Source organism: Rattus norvegicus, chromosome 8, assembly GCF_036323735.1.
Source record: "Rattus norvegicus strain BN/NHsdMcwi chromosome 8, GRCr8, whole genome shotgun sequence".
Taxonomy (NCBI): Eukaryota; Metazoa; Chordata; class Mammalia; order Rodentia; family Muridae; genus Rattus; species Rattus norvegicus.
In genome coordinates, this window is record NC_086026.1 from 132,121,591 (window position 1) to 132,143,207 (window position 21,617).

General features: G+C 42.2%; 1 protein-coding gene across 2 annotated transcripts in view; it reads right to left on the reverse strand.

Moving 5' to 3' along the window:
• Positions 1–21,617, reverse strand: part of Slc6a20b (solute carrier family 6 member 20b) — a 49,942-nt gene that overhangs the window by 13,110 nt on the left and 15,215 nt on the right. For both annotated transcript variants that reach the window (XM_063266353.1, XM_002729986.7), the window contains exons 2-7: positions 21,419–21,559; positions 13,086–13,177; positions 11,001–11,228; positions 9,485–9,595; positions 8,923–9,164; positions 7,968–8,130 (exon numbers count right to left, since the gene is read on the reverse strand). In XM_063266353.1, the coding sequence (XP_063122423.1) occupies positions 7,968–8,130; positions 8,923–9,164; positions 9,485–9,595; positions 11,001–11,228; positions 13,086–13,177; positions 21,419–21,559 (977 nt within the window). The remainder of the gene's footprint in view (positions 1–7,967; positions 8,131–8,922; positions 9,165–9,484; positions 9,596–11,000; positions 11,229–13,085; positions 13,178–21,418; positions 21,560–21,617) is intronic.

The window sequence follows — 21,617 nt, forward strand, 5'->3', positions numbered from 1 at the left end:
GCCAGATCCAACTGTGCCCCCTGGGTGCAAGGACCTAGGAGCAATCAGGGGCAGGACCTTTGATTCCAGCCAGTGCCTAGAGCTGAAAGATAGTCTCTAGAAGGGCCAAGACACCTGAAATCAGAGCTTCTGCTCTCAGAAAAGGCTGAAAGAAAACAAGAAAACAGTTCTACAGGAGTGCTGACACAGAGGCATACAGCAGGGTCAAGTCACTCTCAGAAACAGCAAGACAAACACCAGAGACAACCCAATGGCTAGAGGCAAGTGCAGGAACCTAAGCAACAGAAACCAAGACTACTTGGCATCATCAGAGCCCAGTTCTCCCACGAAAGAAAATACTGGATATCCAAACACACCAGAAAAGCAAGATCTAGATTTAAAAATCACATTTTTTGATAATGATAGAGGGACTTTAAGACAGACATAAAGAATTCCCTTAGATCCCATGGGAGGGAGAGCTAGAAGATCCTGTGGGAGGGAGAGCTAGACCTTCAGAGGGGCAGACATGCCTGGGAAACCAGAGGAGACTACTCCCTGCCCACATTTCTGACTCTAGAGGAAAATGCCTAGCGCCATCTGGGCCCCCTGTGCACAGGGACCCCAGAGAATGAGAGGCAGGCCCTTCTGATTGCTGCCCTCACAGAGAGCTGAAACTTAGCCCCGAGGAGTGACTTCAGGCCCGAGACCAGAGGTAAGACCAACTTTTCTGCTCTGACCTGCCTGGTGGACTCAGGACACATGCCCACAGGAAGAGCTGAAGACCAGTAGACAGGAATGACTACACACCAGAAAGTAGAACACTGTTCCCATAACTGGCTGAAAGAAAACAGGAAAACAGGTCTATGGCACTCCTGATACACAGGCCTATAGGACAGTCTAGCCACTGTCAGAAATAGCAGAACAAGGTAACACCAGAGACAACCTGATGGCGAGAGGTAAGCGCAGGAACCCAAGCAACAGAAACCAAGCATAAATGGCATCATCGGAGCCCAATTCTCCCACCAAAGCAAACACTGAATATCCAAACACATCAGAAAAGCAAGATCTAGATTTAAAATCATATCTGATCATGATGATGGAAGACTTTAAGCAATACATAAGGAACTCCCTTAGAGAAATGCAGGAAAATACAAGTAAACAAGTAGAAGCCGTTAGAGAGGAAACACAAAAATCCCTGAAAGAATTACAAGAAAACACAATCAAACAGGTGAAGGAATTGAAAATGAAAATAGAAATAAAAAAGAAAGCACAAAGGGAGACAACCCTGGATATAGAAAACCAAAGGAAGAGACAAGGAGCCATAGATACAAGCATCACCAACAGAATATAAGAGATAGGAAAGAGAATCACAGGAGCAGAAGATTCCATAGAAATCATTGACACAACTGTCAAAGATAATGTAAAAGGCAAAAAGCTACTGGCCCAAAACATACAGGAAATCCAGGCCACAATGAGAAGATCAAAGCTAAGAATAATAGGTATAGAAGAGAGTGAAGAGTCCCAACTCAAAGGACCAGTAAATATCTTCAAAAAAATCATAGAAGAAAACTACCCTAACCTAAAGAAAGAGATGCCCATAAGCATACAAGAAGCCTACAGAACTCCAAATAGACTGGACCAGAAAAGAAACTCCTCTTGTCACATAATTAGTCAAAACACCAAATGCACAAAACAAAGAAAGAATATTAAAAGCAGTAAAGGCAGACCTATCAGAATTATGCCAGACTTCTCACCAGAGACTATGAAAGCCAGAAGATCCTGGACAGATGTCATACAGACCCTAAGAGAACACAAATGCGAGCCCAGGTTACTGTATCCAGCAAACCTCTCAATTAACATAGATGGAGAAACAAAGATATTCCATGACAAAACCAAATTTACACAACATATTTCTACAAATCCAGCTCTACAAAGGATAATAAATGGTAAAGTCCAACACAAGGAGGCAAGCTACACCCTAGAAAAAGCAAGAAACTAATCGTTTTGCAGCAAAACAAAGAGAAGACAAGCACATAAACATAATCTCACCTCCAAATACGAAGATAACAGGACACAACAATCACAATCCCTTAATATCTCTCAACATCAATGGACTCAATTCCCCCCAAAAAAGGCACAGATTAACAAACTGGATACGTAATGAGGACCCAGCATTTTGCTGCCTACAGGAAACACACCTCAGAGACAAAGACAGACACTACCTCCAAGTAAAAGGCTGGAAAACAACTTTCCAAGCAAATGGTTGGAAGAAGCAAGCTGGAGTAGCCATTCTAATATTGAATAAAATCGATTTTCAACCAAAAGTCATCAAAAAAGATAAGGAAGGACACTTCATATTCATCAAAGGAAAAATCCACCAAGATGAAATCTCAATCCTAAATATTTATGTTCCAAATACAAGGGCACTTACATACATAAAAGAAACCTTACTAAAGCTCAAAACACACATTGCACCTCACACAATAATAGTAGGAGACTTAAACAACCCACTCTCATCAATGGACAGATCATGGAAACAGAAATTAAACAGAGACATAGACAGACTAAGAGAAGTCATGAACCAAATGGACTTAACAGATATTTATAGAACATTCTATCCTAAAACAAAAGGATATACCTTCTTCTCACCACCTCATGGTACTTTCTCCAAAATTGACCATATAAAATCAGGCACAAAACAGGCCTCAACAGATACAGAAAAATAGAAATAACCTCATGCGTCCTTTCAGACCACCACGGGCTAAAGCTGGTCTTCAATAACAATAAGGGAAGAATGCCCACATATACATGGAAGTTGAACAATGCTCTACTCAGTGATAACCTGGTCAAGGAAGAAATAAAGAAATTAAAGACTTCTTAGAACTTAATGAAAATGAAGGTACAGCATACCCAAACTTATGGGAGACAATGAAAGCTGTGCTAAGAGGAAAACTCATACCTCTGAGTGCCTGCAGAAAGAAACAGGAGAAAGCATATGTCAGTAGCCTGACAGCACACCTAAAAGCTCTAGAACAAAAAGAAGCAAATATACCCAGGAGGAGTAGAAGGCAGGAAATAATCAAACTCAGGGCTGAAATCAACCAAATATAAACAAAAAGGACTATACAAAGAATCAACAGAACCAAAAGCTGGTTCTTTGAGAAAATCAACAAGATAGATAAACCCTTAGCCAAACTAACGAGAGGACACAGAGAGTGTGTCCAAATTAACAAAATCAGAAATGAAAAGGGAGACATAACTACAGAATCAGAGGAAATTCAAAAAAACCATCAGATCCTACTACAAAAGCCTATATTCAACAAAACTTGAAAATCTGGAGGAAATGGACAATTTCCTAGACAGATACCAGGTACCAAAGTTAGATCAGGAACAGATAAACCATTTTAAAAAATCCCATAACTACTAAAGAAATAGAAGCAGTCATTAAAAAGTCTCCCAACCAAAAAGAGCCCAGGACCAGATAGGTTTAGTGCAGAATTCTATCAGACCTTCATAGAAGACCTCATACCAATACTATCCAAAGTAGTCCACAAAATTGAACTAGACAAAGCACTACCAAATTCCTTCTATGAAGCCACAATTACTCTTATACCTAAACCACACAAAGATCCAATAAGGAAAGAGAACTTCAGACCAAGTTCCCTTACGAATATCGACCAAAAATACTCAATAAAATTCTTACAAACTGAATCCAAGAATACATCAAAATGATCATCTATCATGATCAAATAGACTTCATCCCAGGTATGCAGGGATGGTTTAACATTCGAAAATCCATCAATGTAACCTACTATATAAACAAACTCAAGGATAAGAACCACATGATCATTTCATTAGATGCTGAGAAAGCATTTGACAAAATTCAACACCCCTTCATGATAAAAGTCCTGGAATGAACAGGAATTCAAGGCCCATAGCTAAACATAGTAAAAGCCATTTATGGCAAACAAGTAGCTAACATTAAACTAAATGGAGAGAAACTTGAAGCAATCCCACTAAAATCAGGGACTAGACTGTCCACTCTCTCCCTACTTATTCAGTATAGTTCTTGAAGTCCTAGCCAGAGCAATCAGACAACAAAAGGAGATCAAAGGCATACAGATTGGAAAGGAAGAAGTCAAAATATCACTAGTTGCAGATGATATGATAGTATATTTAAGTGATCCCAAAAGTTCCACCAGACAACTACTAAACCTGATAAACACCTTCAGTAAAGTGGGTGGGTATAAAATTAACTCAAATAAATCAGTAGCCTTCCTGTACACAAAAGAGAAACAAGCCGAGAAAGAAATTAGGGAAACGATACCCTTCATAATAGACCCAAATAATATAAAATAACTTGGTGTGACTTTAACCAAGCAAGTGAAAGATCTGTATGATAAGAACTTCAAGTCTCTGAAGAAAGAAATTGAAGAAAACCTCAGAAGATGGAAAGATCTCCCATGCTCATGGATTGGCAGGATTAATATAGTAAAAATGGCCGTTTTACCAAAAGCGATCTACAGATTCAATGCATTCCCCTTCCAAATTCCTACTCTATTCTTTATAGAGACAGAAAGAGCAATTTTCCAATCCATTTGGAATAACAAAAAACCCAGGATAGCGAAAACTATACCCAACAATAAAAGAACTTCTGGGGGAATCGCCATCCCTGACTTCAAGCAGTATTACAGAGCAATAGCGATAAAAAACTGTATGATATTGGTACAGAGACAAGCAGATAGATCAGTGGAACAGAATTGAAAACCCAGAAATGAACCCACACACCTATGGGCACTTGATCTTCGACAAAGGAGCTAAAACCATCCAATGGAAGAAAGATAGCATTTTCAACAAATGGTGCTGGTTCAACTGGAGATCAGCATGTAGAAGAACGCAAATCTATCCATTCTTATCGCCATGTACAAAGCTTAAGTCCAAGTGGATTAAGGACCTCCACATCGAACCAGATACACTCAAACTAATAGAAGAAAAAGTGGGGAAGAGTCTTGAACTCATGGGAACTGGGGAAAATTTCCTGAACAAAACACCAATGGCTTATGTCTAAGATCAAGAATGGACAAATGGGACCTCATAAAACTGCAAAGCTTCTGTAAGGCAAAAGACACTGTCATTAGGATAAAACGGCAACAAACAGATTGGGAAAAGATCTTTTCCAATCCTACATCTGATAGAGGGCTAAGATCCAAAAGTAATGTTCAACATCCTTAGTCATCAGGGAAATGCAAATCAAAACAACCCTGAGATTCCACCTCACACCAGTCAGAATGGCTAAGATCAAAAACTCAGGTGACAGCAGATGCTGTCAAGGATGTGGAGAAAGAGGAACACTCCTCTATTGTTGGTGGGATTGCAAACTGGTACAACCATTCTGGAAATCAGTCAGGAGGTTCCTCAGAAAATAGGACATTCCACTACCTGAGGACCCAAGTATACCTCTCCTGGGCATATACCCAAAAGATGCTCCAACATGCAACAAAGACACATGTTCTACTATGTTCATAGCAGCCTTATTTATAATAGCCAGAAGCTGGAAAGAACCCAGATGCCCTTCAACAGAGGAATGGATTAAAAAAATGTGGTACATCTACACAATGGAGTATTACTCAGCTATCAAAAACAATGACTTTATGAAATTCATAGGCAAATGGAATGAACTAGAAAATATCATCCTGAGTGAGGTAACCCAATCACAGAAAAACACACATGGTATGCACTCATTGATAAGTGAATATTAGCCTAAAAGCTGGAACTACCCATGTGCAAACCACAGACCACAGAAAGCTCAAGAAGAAGGATGACCAAAATGCAGATGCCCCCACTCCTTTTTAAAAGGGGGAAAATATCCATAGGAGGGGATATGGAAGCAAATTTTAGAGCAGTTACAGAAGGAATGACCATTCAGAGTCTGCCCCACATGTGGCCCATGTATATATAGCCACCAAAACTAGATAAGATTGATGAAGCTAAAAAAATGCATGCTGAAAGGGACCGGATATAGATCTCTCCTGAGAGACAAATCCAGAGCAGCAAACCACTGAACTTAGAAAAGGACCCCCTTAGGGGGAATTAGAGGAAGTATTGAAAGAGTTGAGGAGCTTGCATCCACATAAGAACAACAATACCAACCAACCAGAGCTTCCAGGGACTACCGAAAGACTATACATGGACTGACCCAGGGCTCCAACTGCATATGTAGCAGAGAATAGCCTTGTTGGGGCACTAGTGGAAGGGGAAGCCCTTGGTCCTGCCAAGGTTGAACCCCCAGTGCAGGGGTATATGGGGGGCAGTAAGGGGATGGATGGGGGAATACCCATATGAGGGAAGGTGAGGGGATAAGGGACTTAGGGATAGGAAACCAGGAAAGGGAAAAACATTTGAAATGTAAGTAAAGAAATATATCTAAAAATAAATAAATAAATGACAGAAATAGTAGGGGAGACACTATTTAAAAGAGAAAATAATTAGGCAATCTAAGCTAATGTTCATGGAAAGGTTTAGTTGGAAGATATGAAAGGTCTAATGTGAGGAGCATAGTTTTTTTTTTTTTTAAAAAAAACCCTGCCTTTTAAACATATAAAAATAATGTAGTCAGGAATCCTGTTACACTCAAGGGTTCACCTGATAACCAGAACCTAGTGACACCACTTGAAATAGCCAGACACTTGATTAGAACTCTACAACGCCCACCTGACACTATAAAAGTAGAGACCAGGAGCAAGGCAGTGTTCAGAGATGTCCTGCAGCTAGAGAATTTCCCCCAGCATCCTGATCCTCCAACTGGAGACCATTGTGAGAAACTGGACCCGTGTCTTTGGCTAAGATGCACAGGTGAGCAGCTTGGGGAGACAGACTTAGGTTCATAGTCAGGAAATTAGAGTATGAACCTCGTATGATGACCCTCAGCATAATCCAGTATAACTTTTTTTAGACCCACCACACATACCTACCTTCTTGTTCACAACACCTAAGTAAATGAGAAAACTCTTGAATCAAAAGCCGTAAGACAAGAGACGCTAAGCCCCCCCCCAAATTACATTACAGAATTAACACAGTTCTAATTAAAATCTCTTAGGTGTCCCTTAAGAAACTTCACCCGACTCAATGAATGATGCTAAATTTAAAATAAAACTAACTAGATAAATCTCCTTAGTGTAATGGAGAAAATTCTATGAAAAGTAAGAGTGATTTGGATGACAAATCTTTTTTAAATGCCTTTAGTAAGAGGGGTGGATATATTTATCTGAAAGAAGCAAGATATCATATAAAATGCATAAGATTCCACCCACATTATTTAGGAATTTTCTCAAAATTAAACTGTTGACTGAGAAAACTACCTTCCAGAACCACTGCTAAAATAGATGCCAGTTAGCATATATATATATATATGGTGGTAAGAACCAAGGTTTCTGCCTATGTTTGAATAGGGAGATGTTAGGCAGGGAATATAGGAGACTTTGACTTTCATCTTAAACTCTTCCTTTAAAATCTTGCTTACCTCCAAGGATAGCCTCACATTAACCCCTCCCTGCCTACAAATGCAACTAAATGAGGGCCATTCACATATATATATACATAGACATGTATATACACGTATATACACACATATACACACATATATATACATATAATATATACACACACATACATATCTCCAAATGAAAAAATGTTGCATTTATTTGAGATATGATATATGTATATGTGAGCGCTACCTTATTCCTTTGCCTTTTCTGAGTTTTTGAAACTTCAAAAGATACAGGAAAGGAGGGAAAAAGTCAAACTCTAGAACTTTCCAACAAGAATGACCCAAGCAGCAGCTGGACGAGCAGGAGTCCAGTCTCGCCTCTCACTGAGTCAGGGAAAGAAACCCTGTTTCCCGTCTTCATGGACTGTGTGGAGGCCCTTGCAGGTCCTTATGAACTAACTGTGTGGAGAGAGGCAGTCCCCACCCTCCCCAGGCCTCTTACCGTGTTCAGCTCTGATTCCAAGCTGCAGTTTCTAATGTGTGGGAACACTTCACTGTACTTGTTTGGGTAAGTAGATGCCAGGTAGTCCTTCACCTCCTCCAGGTTGCTGGCTGTCAGAAAGCCATCTTCAAGGTCAAAAGAATTGGTCAGCAGCAGAATCACCCTGCAGAGCAGACCACCATCTTGACCTCCATGACTAAGAGACCCTAAGACCCCTGAGAATCTGAGGAGAGAGATTCTGGATTAATGATCCCTTTAAAAGGAAGACAGCTCTGGATGCCTGTGAGAAGCTTCTGAGCAGAGATAGAGGATAGGAACCCTGAATCTATGCGTGATGAGGCTGTTTAAAACCATCCGGGCAGACATTACTATGTCTGATGAAATTGGATGGAGTGTTAGAAATCGAACATCACAATCTAATACGGCTAATGCCACCGAGTAACCAATTAACCTCAAAATCACTTGCTGTTAAATTCATATCAATATTCAAGTAATTTGAATGTACATTGACTTCAATCAATTTCAGTTTACTGTAGAGATAGCTATTTATGGTCAGTGACCACTCTACTGAACATTTTAGCATCTGAAAGATGGTCCTCTGTTTCAGGAAAGACACAGACAGTAAACTATGTAGTCTCTGAGACTTGGACAGAGAGGTCTTGGTTACATTTGAGATGGGGAATGGGACCAAAGACACCAACCTTGTTCCTTTTCTGCTCAATGTAATGACCACCTTAAACTGCCTATTCCCTGCAAGGCAGGTAACTGTATGGCTCCAGTTTCTGGTACTGGTAGAAGGCAGCCATATGCAATTAAGAAAGAACTGAGAAAGAAACAGTGGGTTCTACAATTGACTTCTGGGAACCTAGCCCTTCCCAGTCACCCTTTCCTCAGAGCTTTGGAGCCTTGCCTTCCACCTTAAGGCCCAAGGCTCCCAGGGACAGCTTAGACTCACTTGTTTAAGCAGTTTTCATAGTTGAAGGTAGCTTTGAAGCCATAGATGGAGAAGGTGACAATGCTGGAAAATATGGCAGTAGTACTATTGATGACAGACACAATGACAGCATGCTTCTGGCAGTCGTTGGAGGGTTCATTGTAGCTGGCAAAAGCGATCAGGCCACCACACCCTAAGCCCAGTGAGAAGAAGATCTGCGTGGCTGCATTGATCCAGGCCTTGGGGTTGGCTAGCTGCTCAATCTGGAAGGCCAAGAGGATAGGACTGAGGAATACTGGGCCCCAATCCACAACTCCCTCTCCTGGGACAAGTAGGCTCAGAGAGGGGAAAGAAATTATCTTCCAACCTCTCCAACTTCTGCAGCTGTCCAGACCTGGTCTATGTCCAGTAAATTTCTTGGTCGTGAACCACATCACTAAATCTCAGGTAAAGTAATCCCCGATTTAAAAGATACCAGACATTCCCCAGATGCCTCATTCTCTTTAATAGAGAGATTATTAGCCAGAAGACCCAGACAGATTGCCCTTACGATAGCAGCACCCTCATGCCTTGCAGCTCATACCTTGGGTGTGAACATGTATGTCAGGCCATTGGTTGCTCCATGAAGTGTGAGGCCCCGGACCAGGTAGATGATGAGCACAAAGTAAGGCATTGATGCGGTGAAATAGACCACCTGTGGGAATCCAGGAGCAGAGTCAGCCTCAAATGGGAGGAAATAACTATGCAGCAGTTGGCAAAAAGTCCACTTGACATTATCAATATACATTACTGAAAAGAAGATAACTATTTTTACAGAATGTTTCATTCAAAATATGTGAAATTAAATCAATAATATAAATCCTGCAAGCTCTTCAAAATTAAGAGATCAAAACAAACAAACAAAAAAACAAAAAAACTCACTCAAGGGAAATTTTTTTATGGAGCCTACAGCTGTCCTACCAGAGAACACCATGCTAGCTTGGAAATAGAGCCAAGCACTTGCTTATATCACCAGGAAGGTGTTTTCTACATGGATCATGGCACAGTGTTTGGATTAAATGATTTAGGAGTTTGCCCACAGCTGGTAGCAACTGGAAAAAGTACAAAAAATATTTTACTGGGTCTGAAAGTTTTCAGGATAAAAATGGAGTCATCTTTTATTACCTCTGACATAAAAGTAAATAAAGCCAGGAGGGTTCTTATACATGACTGCTTGATAGTCACGGTCACAAAAGACAACAGAAACAAAAAGAACCCAGAAACGTGTTGTGTAGGTCTGCCTAGCAACTATGTTCAATCTGTGATAAAGGTGTCCCTTTCTGTAAGTCCTTGTGCTCAAGGTCTTAAGTCTTTAAATATCATGCATAACCCCTCCCACCATATTTGCCATTAAAAATTTCCCCTCAGCTCTGTGAATACCTCCTTAGTCCAGTGTGGCATCCATTTCTCCATAGCCCTCTGTGAATGCCTTAGTTTACGATGGCATCATTCTAGTTTCCTTTCTGTGCTATGACAAAGCACTTTAAACAAAAGCAACTTAGGGGAATAAAGGGTTGATTTGGCTGACACTCTTAGGCTACTGTGCATCACTGAAGGAAGTCAGGGCAGGAACTCAAGAAGGAATTTGAAGCAGAAGTTGATAAGAAATACTGCTTGCTGGTTTGTTCACAGGCTCGTGCTTAACTAGCTTTCTTATATAAGTTAGGACCACCTACCCAGGGAATGGTGCCACCCACGGTGGACTGGCCCTCCTACATAAATTAATAAGGCCATCATTGCCTTATTAACATAATGGTATGTAAATTAGAGACTTTAGACATTAGCCTGTTTATAAATTGATAAGTGAATCAAGTGAATAAACTTGATTCAAGATGAACATAAAATAATAACCAAATCCCCAAAGACAAACCCATAGGCCAACCTGATCTAGGAAACTCCTCAACTATGCCTCCCTTCTTAGGTGACTCTGGGCTTGTGTCAAGTTGACAGTTAAAGCTAACTAGGACAGATGTTTTCCTACCCATGGCTTTCTGTGAATACCAAGGCACCCATCTCTCCATGGTCACCCAAGAACAGCACCATTATGCTCCCCAGTCCACCTTGCCAGTTGACTCAGTGCCCCGCAGGATGCACAGATACACAATAAGCCAGGCCAGGGTGAGGCACAGGGCTGGCTCCCACTGCACTCCTCCATTCTCCTGGATGGACGGTGAGATGTTGAGTGTTTTCCTGTACCAGAAGTACTGTGTTGACGAAGCCTTCTCACACTCTTCATCATAGCCCGTTCGGTTACTATTCAGTGGGCAGACAGACCACGGCAGGGGATCCTTTGGAATGAAGTGGGAATCAACAGAGAGGTTATGGGAAAGTCAAGGGTTTGATGGGGTGGTGGGATATAGCCTTAGCAGAAGGACGTTGGAAGAGGAGGCTAGTCCCCTACTTGCAAATGGTTGCAACCTTTGAGGCTGACATGGAATTGGTTTATCAGGGGTTACAGATGGCAGAAGATGACTGGTTTGGTTTGGATGTTGAAAATTCCCTGAAATCCCATACCCAGAGGCTGTGTCTCTGGATGGGGACTTCTGTGGATCTTTAGGAGGTGGGGCCAAGTAAGAATTCATTAGGGTGTTGAGCTAAGGAACACTGTGTCTTATTTTTCTATTCTGGTTTCATTGCGACTATTTGTTCCTCTATGTTTTTAGGCCATGATGATCTGCTAAACTTCATTTTTACTGGAGGCCAAGTTGTAAATTAACTCTTTATAAGTTAGTGTCTAGCTTATTTTGTTCTAGTAAAGCTAATAAGGGTTGCCACTTACTGCAATTCTGCAGGCATCTTGAGGACTACTATACTCTTATGGGTCTAGAAGACTCCATTACTAGTATCTTGACAGTGACCAGACCATGTACAACAGGAGAACTCTGACCTAGCATCACTGCAACAGCTAAACTGGGAGCTTGAACTCCAAGCTCTTGCAACATTGTTAGGGTGTTCAGAATATATTAGTGATGGAGCTGGAGAGATGGATCCACGGTTAAGAACACTGGGTACTCTTTTAAGTACCCAGTGCCTAGGTTCAATTCCCAGCAACAACATGGCACTCACAACCATTTGTAACTCTAGCTCCAGGAGATTTGATGCCTTTTTCTGACCTCCACAGGCATTGCTTAAATGTAGTATACAGATAAAACACTCAATTTTTTTCTAAACAAAAGACTCGTAATGACACTTGGGTCTCCCTTGGCCCCCCCCCTTAACTTAGAACAAGCCAGAGAAAGCAATAGTCACTTGGTAGGGTGAAAGTCACAGTTCACTTTCAACATCCACAAGCCAGATCCTTATTAGGACACCCCTAAGAGTATGGACAGATGTTTCATCCCATGGTCCTTGGGTGTGGAGAAAGAGGGAAGTGAGCTCCAGTGCCTTGAAGCTATTGAGGCCCCTGAGCCAGAGATCCTGGCACTAGTGACTTCCTTTGAGCACTAATTTACAGGACCTTAGCTTAGCAGTTAGACTCAGAGCTTGGCAGTGAAACCCTCTTCTGCTTTAGGTTGTTTGAACAGGGTTCTTTGGCACCTAAAATTAACTTATTTAATGTCGGTCCATGATCATAACCCCAGGTCAGTTGCTCAGAGGCACTGAAGGGGACGGAGGGAAAGAAAGAAATCTGATCAGAGCTGTGAGTGGTATGGGAGTAAGCCTGCTTTAAGGTAAATGCCTTGTTGACCAGATTTTGATTCTATGAGGTTGGATTTATAGGACAAAAGGTGCCACTAATAGAAGCAAGCCTGAGAAATCTCTTGGCTTCCAGGCCACATTTCAGAGGTCCCAGTGGCATTATCTAGTGGGCCACAGCTACTCTATATAATATCAGGGAGACAGGTCTATGCTCTAGGATACTCATTCCACTGAGACCCTGGCTCCAAGAGGCCATCTCGTGAATGTGGGGCCAGCTCTGACCTGGATGTTCCCACAGACAGCAACCAACTGTCTCCATCTCCTTTGTTTTTAGAGAAGCTTCTCTCCCTTTAGTTGGAACATCAGAATCAGAAGTCCAGTGGATGATTGGATGTATACCTTTCCCCAGGCTCCCTTTAAGTTATAATCCACAAATCTTTCCATTCCTCTTAGAGGTCTGCATCCTCTCCTCTTACTGTTCCTGGTGTGGTCAGGCCTCTGCTCACCTGGAAGGAGTGGAAGAGGTACCAGATAGCCCAGGTGTTGATGACATTGTAGTACACAGAGACCAAAACGGAGACCACCAAGCTAGCAATGCCTGAAATGAATAAGAAATCTGTGCTGAGGTCTTCCTGGTTGCTGCCGCTGCAGAGAGCCCCTGGGCAGCACCCCACGAGCGAACTTGAGCCTCGGGACCACAGGTAAGACCAAATTTTCTGCTGCAAGAAAGCTGCCTGGTGAGCTTGGGACACACGGAAGCAGAATTTCTCTAGAACCGGGCACGTTCTGGGTTTACCGGAAGTCCCACACCCGCGGATCCCGGCCCGCAGCAGCTCTCTGCTCCCAGACCTGGTGAGAGAGAGGCCCAACTGCCTGGTCAGGTGGGCACTCCTGAGGCTGCAGAGCAGAAGAGACCACCAACACTGCTCACCCCTGCCCACATCCCTGGCCCAAAGGGAAACTGTATAAGGCCTCTGGGCTCCCGTGGGGGAGGGCCCAGGAGGGGCAGGACCCCTGCCAGAGACACCGCCGGACCCTGAAGGAAACAGACCGGATAAACAGTTCTCTGCACCCAAATCCCGTGGGAGGGAGAGCTAAACCTTCAGAGAGGCAGACAGGCCTGGGAAACCAGAAGAGACTGCTCCCTGCACACACATCTCGGACGCCAGAGGAAAAAGCCAAAGACCATCTGGAACCCTGGTGCACTGAAGCTCCCGGAAGGGGCGGCACAGGTCTTCCTGGTTGCTGCCGCTGCAGAGAGCCCGTGGGCAGCACCCCACGAGCGAACTTGAGCCTCAGGACCACAGGTAAGACCAAATTTTCTGCTGCAAGAAAGCTGCCTGGTGAACTCAAGACACAGGCCCACAGGAACAGCTGAAGACCTGTAGAGAGGAAAAACTACACGCACGAAAGCAGAACACTCTGTCCCCATAACTGACTGAAAGAGAGGAAAACAGGTCTACAGCACTCCTGACACACAGGCTTATAGGACAGTCTAGCCACTGTCAGAAATAGCAAAACAAAGTAACACTAGAGATAATCTGATGGCGAGAGGCAAGCGCAGGAACCCAAGCAACAGAAACCAAGACTACATGCCATCATCGGAGCCCAATTCTCCCACCAAAACAAACATGGAATATCCAAACACACCAGAAAAGCAAGATCTAGTTTCACAATCATATTTGATCATGATGCTGGAGGACTTCAAGAAAGACTTGAACACACTTAGGGAAGCACAGGAAAACATTAATAAACAAGTAAAAGCCTACAGAGAGGAATCGCAAAAATCCCTGAAAGAATTCCAGGAAAACACAATCAAACAGTTGAAGGAATTAAAAATGGAAATAGAAGCAATCAAGAAAGAACACATGGAAACAACCCTGGATATAGAAAACCAAAAGAAGAGACAAGGAGCTTTAGATACAAGCTTCACCAACAGAATACAAGAGATGGAAGAGAGAATCTCAGGAGCAGAAGATTCCATAGAAATCATTGACTCAACTGTCAAAGATAATGTAAAGCGGAAAAAGATACTGGTCCAAAACATACAGGAAATCCAGGACTCAATGAGAAGATCAAACCTAAGGATAATAGGTATAGAAGAGAGTGAAGACTCCCAGCTCAAAGGACCAGTAAATATCTTCAACAAAATCATAGAAGAAAACTTCCCTAACCTAAAAAAAGAGATACCCATAGACATACAAGAAGCCTACAGAACTCCAAATAGATTGGACCAGAAAAGAAACACCTCCCGTCACATAATTGTCAAAACACCAAACGCACAAAATAAAGAAAGAATATTAAAAGCAGTAAGGGAAAAAGGTCAAGTAACATATAAAGGGAGACCTATCAGAATCACACCAGACTTCTCGCCAGAAACTATGAAGGCCAGAAGATCCTGGACTGATGTTATACAGACCCTAAGAGAACACAAATGCCAGCCCAGATTACTGTATCCAGCAAAACTCTCAATTAACATTGATGGAGAAACCAAGATATTCCATGACAAAACCAAATTTACACAATATCTTTCTACAAATCCAGCACTACAAAGGATAATAAATGGTAAAGCCCAACATAAGGAGGCAAGCTATACCCTAGAAGAAGCAAGAAACTAATCGTCTTGGCAACAAAACAAAGAGAATGAAAGCACACAAACATAACCTCACATCCAAATATGAATATAACGGGAAGCAATAATCACTATTCCTTAATATCTCTCAATATCAATGGCCTCAACTCCCCAATAAAAAGACATAGATTAACAAACTGGATACGCAACGAGGACCCTGCATTCTGCTGCCTACAGGAAACACACCTCAGAGACAAAGACAGACACTACCTCAGAGTGAAAGGCTGGAAAACAACTTTCCAAGCAAATGGTCAGAGGAAGCAAGCTGGAGTAGCCATTCTAATATCAAATAAAATCAATTTCCAACTAAAAGTCATCAAAAAAGATAAGGAAGGACACTTCATATTCATCAAAGGAAAAATCAACCAAGATGAACTCTCAATCCTAAATATCTATGCCCCAAATAAAAGGGCACCTACATACGTAAAAGAAACCTTACTAAAGCTCAAAACACACATTGCACCTCACACAATAATAGTGGGAGATTTCAACACCCCACTCTCATCAATGGACAGATCATGGAAACAGAAATTAAACAGTGATGTAGACAGACTAAGAGAAGTCATGAGCCAAATGGACTTAACGGATATTTATAGAACATTCTATCCTAAAGCAAAAGGATATACCTTCTTCTCAGCTCCTCATGGTACTTTCTCCAAAATTGACCATATAATTGGTCAAAAAACGGGCCTCAACAGGTACAGAAAGATAGAAATAATCCCATGCGTGCTATCGGACCACCACGGCCTAAAACTGGTCTTCAATAACAATAAGGGAAGAATGCCCACATATACGTGGAAATTGAACAATGCTCTACTCAATGATAACCTGGTCAAGGAAGAAATAAAGAAAGAAATTAAAAACTTTTTAGAATTTAATGAAAATGAAGATACAACATACTCAAACTTATGGGACACAATGAAAGCTGTGCTAAGAGGAAAACTCATAGCGCTGAGTGCGTGCAGAAAGAAACAGGAAAGAGCATATGTCAGCAGCTTGACAGCACACCTAAAAGCTCTAGAACAAAAAGAAGCAAATACACCCAGGAGGAGTAGAAGGCAGGAAATAATCAAACTCAGAGCTGAAATCAACCAAGTAGAAACAAAAAGGACCATAGAAAGAATCAACAGAACCAAAAGTTGGTTCTTTGAGAAAATCAACAAGATAGATAAACCCTTAGCCAGACTAACGAGAGGACACAGAGAGTGTGTCCAAATTAACAAAATCAGAAATGAAAAGGGAGACATAACTACAGATTCGGAGGAAATTCAAAAAATCATCAGATCTTACTATAAAAACCTATATTCAACAAAATTTGAAAATCTTCAGGAAATGGACAATTTCCTAGACAGATACCAGGTATCGAAGTTAAATCAGGAACAGATAAACCAGTTAAACAACCCCATAACTCCTAAGGAAATAGAAGCAGTCATTAAAGGTCTCCCAACCAAAAAGAGCCCAGGTCCAGACGGGTTTAGTGCAGAATTCTATCAAACCTTCATAGAAGACCTCATACCAATATTATCCAAACTATTCCACAAAATTGAAACAGATGGAGCCCTACCGAATTCCTTCTACGAAGCCACAATTACTCTTATACCTAAACCACACAAAGACACAACAAAGAAAGAGAACTTCAGACCAATTTCCCTTATGAATATCGACGCAAAAATACTCAATAAAATTCTGGCAAACCGAATTCAAGAGCACATCAAAACAATCATCCACCATGATCAAGTAGGCTTCATCCCAGGCATGCAGGGATGGTTTAATATACGGAAAACCATCAACGTGATCCATTATATAAACAAACTGAAAGAACAGAACCACATGATCATTTCATTAGATGCTGAGAAAGCATTTGACAAAATTCAACACCCCTTCATGATAAAAGTCCTGGAAAGAATAGGAATTCAAGGCCCATACCTAAACATAGTAAAAGCCATATACAGCAAACCAGTTGCTAACATTAAACTAAATGGAGAGAAACTTGAAGCAATCCCACTAAAATCAGGGACTAGACAAGGCTGCCCACTCTCTCCCTACTTATTCAATATAGTTCTTGAAGTTCTAGCCAGAGCAATCAGACAACAAAAGGAGATCAAAGGGATACAGATCGGAAAAGAAGAGGTCAAAATATCACTATTTGCAGATGACATGATAGTATATTTAAGTGATCCCAAAAGTTCCACCAGAGAACTACTAAAGCTGATAAACAACTTCAGCAAAGTGGCTGGGTATAAAATTAACTCAAATAAATCAGTTGCCTTCCTCTATACAAAAGAGAAACAAGCCGAGAAAGAAATTAGGGAAACGACACCCTTCATAATAGACCCAAATAATATAAAGTACCTCGGTGTGACTTTAACCAAGCAAGTAAAAGATCTGTACAATAAGAACTTCAAGACACTGAGGAAAGAAATTGAAGAAGACCTCAGAAGATGGAAAGATCTCCCATGCTCATGGATTGGCAGGATTAATATGGTAAAAATGGCCATTTTACCAAAAGCAATCTACAGATTCAATGCAATCCCCATCAAAATACCAATCCAATTCTTCAAAGAGTTAGACAGAACAATTTGCAAATTCATCTGGAATAACAAAAAACCCAGGATAGCTAAAGCTATCCTCAACAATAAAAGGACTTCAGGGGGAATCACTATCCCTGAACTCAAGCAGTATTACAGAGCAATAGTGATAAAAACTGCATGGTATTGGTACAGAGACAGACAGATAGACCAATGGAATAGAATTGAAGACCCAGAAATGAACCCACACACCTATGGTCACTTGATTTTTGACAAAGGAGCCAAAACCATCCAATGGAAAAAAGATAGCATTTTCAGCAAATGGTGCTGGTTCAACTGGAGGGCAACATGTAGAAGAAGGCAGATCGATCCATCCTTATCACCCTGTACAAAGCTTAAGTCCAAGTGGATCAAGGACCTCCACATCAAACCAGACACACTCAAACTAATAGAAGAAAAACTAGGGAAGCATCTGGAACACATGGGCACTGGAAAAAATTTCCTGAACAAAACACCAATGGCTTATGCTCTAAGATCAAGAATCGACAAATGGGATCTCATAAAACTGCAAAGCTTCTGTAAGGCAAAGGACAATGTGGTTAGGACAAAACGGCAACCAACAGATTGGGAAAAGATCTTTACCAATCCTACAACAGATAGAGGCCTTATTTCCAAAATATACAAAGAACTCAAGAAGTTAGACCGCAGGGAAACAAATAACCCTATTAAAAAATGGGGTTCAGAGCTAAACAAAGAATTCACAGCTGAGGAATGCCGAATGGCGGAGAAACACCTAAAGAAATGTTCAACATCTTTAGTCATAAGGGAAATGCAAATCAAAACAACCCTGAGATTTCACCTCACACCAGTGCGATTGGCTAAGATCAAAAACTCAGGTGACAGCAGATGCTGGCGAGGATGTGGAGAAAGAGGAACACTCCTCCATTGTTGGTGGGATTGCAGACTGGTAAAACCATTCTGGAAATCAGTCTGGAGGTTCCTCAGAAAATTGGACATTGAACTGCCTGAGGATCCAGCTATACCTCTCTTGGGCATATACCCAAAAGATGCCTCAACATATAAAAGAGACACGTGCTCCACTATGTTCATCGCAGCCTTATTTATAATAGCCAGAAAATGGAAAGAACCCAGATGCCCTTCAACAGAGGAATGGATACAGAAAATGTGGTACATCTACACAATGGAATATTACTCAGCTATCAAAAACAACGAGTTTATGAAATTCGTAGGCAAATGGTTGGAACTGGAAAATATCATCCTGAGTGAGCTAACCCAATCACAGAAAGACATACATGGTATGCACTCATTGATAAGTGGCTATTAGCCCAAATGCTTGAATTACCCTAGATCCCTAGAACAAACGAAACTCAAGACGGATGATCAAAATGTGAATGCTTCACTCCTTCTTTAAATGAGGAAAAAGAATACTCTTGGCAGGGAAGGGAGAGGCAAAGATTAAAACAGAGACTGAAGGAACACCCATTCAGAGCCTGCCCCACATGTGGCCCATACATATACAGCCACCCAATTAGACAAGATGGATGAAGCAAAGAAGTGCAGACCGACAGGAGCCGGATGTAGATCGCTCCTGAGAGACACAGCCAGAATACAGCAAATATAGAGGCGAATGCCAGCAGCAAACCACTGAACTGAGAATAGGTCCCCTATTGAAGGAATCAGAGAAAGAACTGGAAGAGCTTGAAGGGGCTCGAGACCCCAAAAGTACAACAATGCCAAGCAACCAGAGCTTCCAGGGACTAAGCCACTACCTAAAGACTATACATGGACTGACCCTGGACTCTGACCCCATAGGTAGCAATGAATATCCTAGTAAGAGCACCAGTGGAAGGGGAAGCCCTGGGTCCTGCTAAGACTGAACCCCCAGTGAACTAGTCTATGGGGGGAGGGCGGCAATGGGGGGAGGGTTGGGAGGGGAACACCCATAAGGAAGGGGAGGGGGGAGGGGGATGTTTGCCCGGAAACCGGGAAAGGGAATAACACTCGAAATGTATATAAGAAATACTCAAGTTAATAAAAAAAAAAAAAAATCAAAAAAAAAAAAAAGGAAAAAAAAAAAAAAAAAAAAGAAATCTGTGCTGAGAACCATGTGTGGGTAACCCAACCTGTAAGCATTTGTAGAATAGACATGATGGGACCACCCAGGGCAGGAATACTCCCCCAACTCCAGGTTTTTTCTAAATCTGACCTTGTGGCTGTGACTTGTTTCCAAGGCAATCTCCCAACTTATGTGTTTTGGCATCTACGTGCTAAGTCCTGGGCTCTGTGCTTGATGTGTGTCTTAGTGTTCTATTGCTGTGAAGAGATACCATGACCATAGCAACTCTTATTAAAGAAAGCATTTAACTGGGGCTTGTGTACAGTTTCAGTGGTTTAGTCCATTGTCATCATGTAGGAAGCATGGTGGCTCACAGGCAGAAATGGTGGACGAGATCTATACCTGGATCCAAAGACATCAAGAAGAGAAAGACACCCCCAATAACACACTTTTCCCAACAATGCCAAACCTGCTAATCCTATCAAATTGTTCCCCCTATGAGCCTATGGGGCCATTTCATGATAGTGTTCCCATATAATAGAAGAGAAAACAGACAAAGACCACCTAGCAGAACAAGTATATAAGCTTCAGGAGAGAGGTATTACCTATTGCCTGCTGTGACCATTATTCCCTTTAGATGAGGCTGAGTCACTGGGGCCAAACCCATCTATCTGTTATCAGGAGAGATGGAGTGTAGCAGAGGCATGAGGTGTGGAGGTAACCAGCCCCACTACCTTAGTCAGACTTGTGAAAAGACCAGAATAGCTCTGCAGAGAGGGAGAGTTGCTCTGGAGTGGTCTAACATTGGCCTCTAGGAGCACTGTTCCTAGCCTTGGCATCCCACATGAACACTGGACCATTTTTAAGTTATGACCTAGGTCTTGGTGGGAATATATCAGTATCACTAGTGAGAGGAAATCTGGCCAGTAAGTGGGTGTCAGTGCCCCTAGGGACTCAGCTGCTCTCTTTCCCATGCCGCAGCAAGGACTCACCCTTGGTCCTGAGCCAATTGTTCCCCTTTCTGAGAAGATACTCAGAATAACTGTGGCTTTTGATGGCCCTACCTCCTGGGCTTTTACAGGGTAGGTGAACCATGTCCTCTTGGAGGTATCATAGGATAGTAAATGGCGGTCACTCTGAAAATGTATGGTGGGAAGCAAAGCCACCTGGTGTGAATAAGTGCCCTGGCTTCCAAACTCTGGCAACATTTATGGTGCCCCAAAACCTCTAGGTAGTGTGGTAAAGATGAAATGGGCTCACACACTTGCATGCCATGTCAGTCCCAGTCACACATTAAGCAGAGGACAGTTGTTTGCATTCCCAGATGGTAGGTGGCTAGGACTGAATGAAAGTCTCTGTGTCAGGAAGCTATGTCTAACCATTCACAGAATCTCAAGCTGAGGTCCAGAGAGGAGAGGCCCTGTGGTTGGAGTTTCCCTATTTGGGAGTCAGAATCCAGGGTCCTCTCTGCCCAAGTTCCATGGCAGCTCTCACTGAGCTGTCAGTCCACCCAGGCACAGGTCCTGCTCATGGACAGCAACCTGCATACCTGTGATGCCCAGGAACATGAATCTGTCAGGAACTGGAAAATATCCCACATACCGACACCACTAAGGTAGGGGCTGATGGTCCTCCAGGCACCAATGCTGCCCTGCCGCATGCGCTGCCCCACGGCCAGCTCCAGGTACAAGAGTGGCATCCCCTCCACAATGAGCATGATGAGGTAGGGGACCAGGAAACTCCCTGTGGAAGGAGCAGCAATGTCAGTGTGTACAGATAGACTTTATCCTGTCCCCACCTC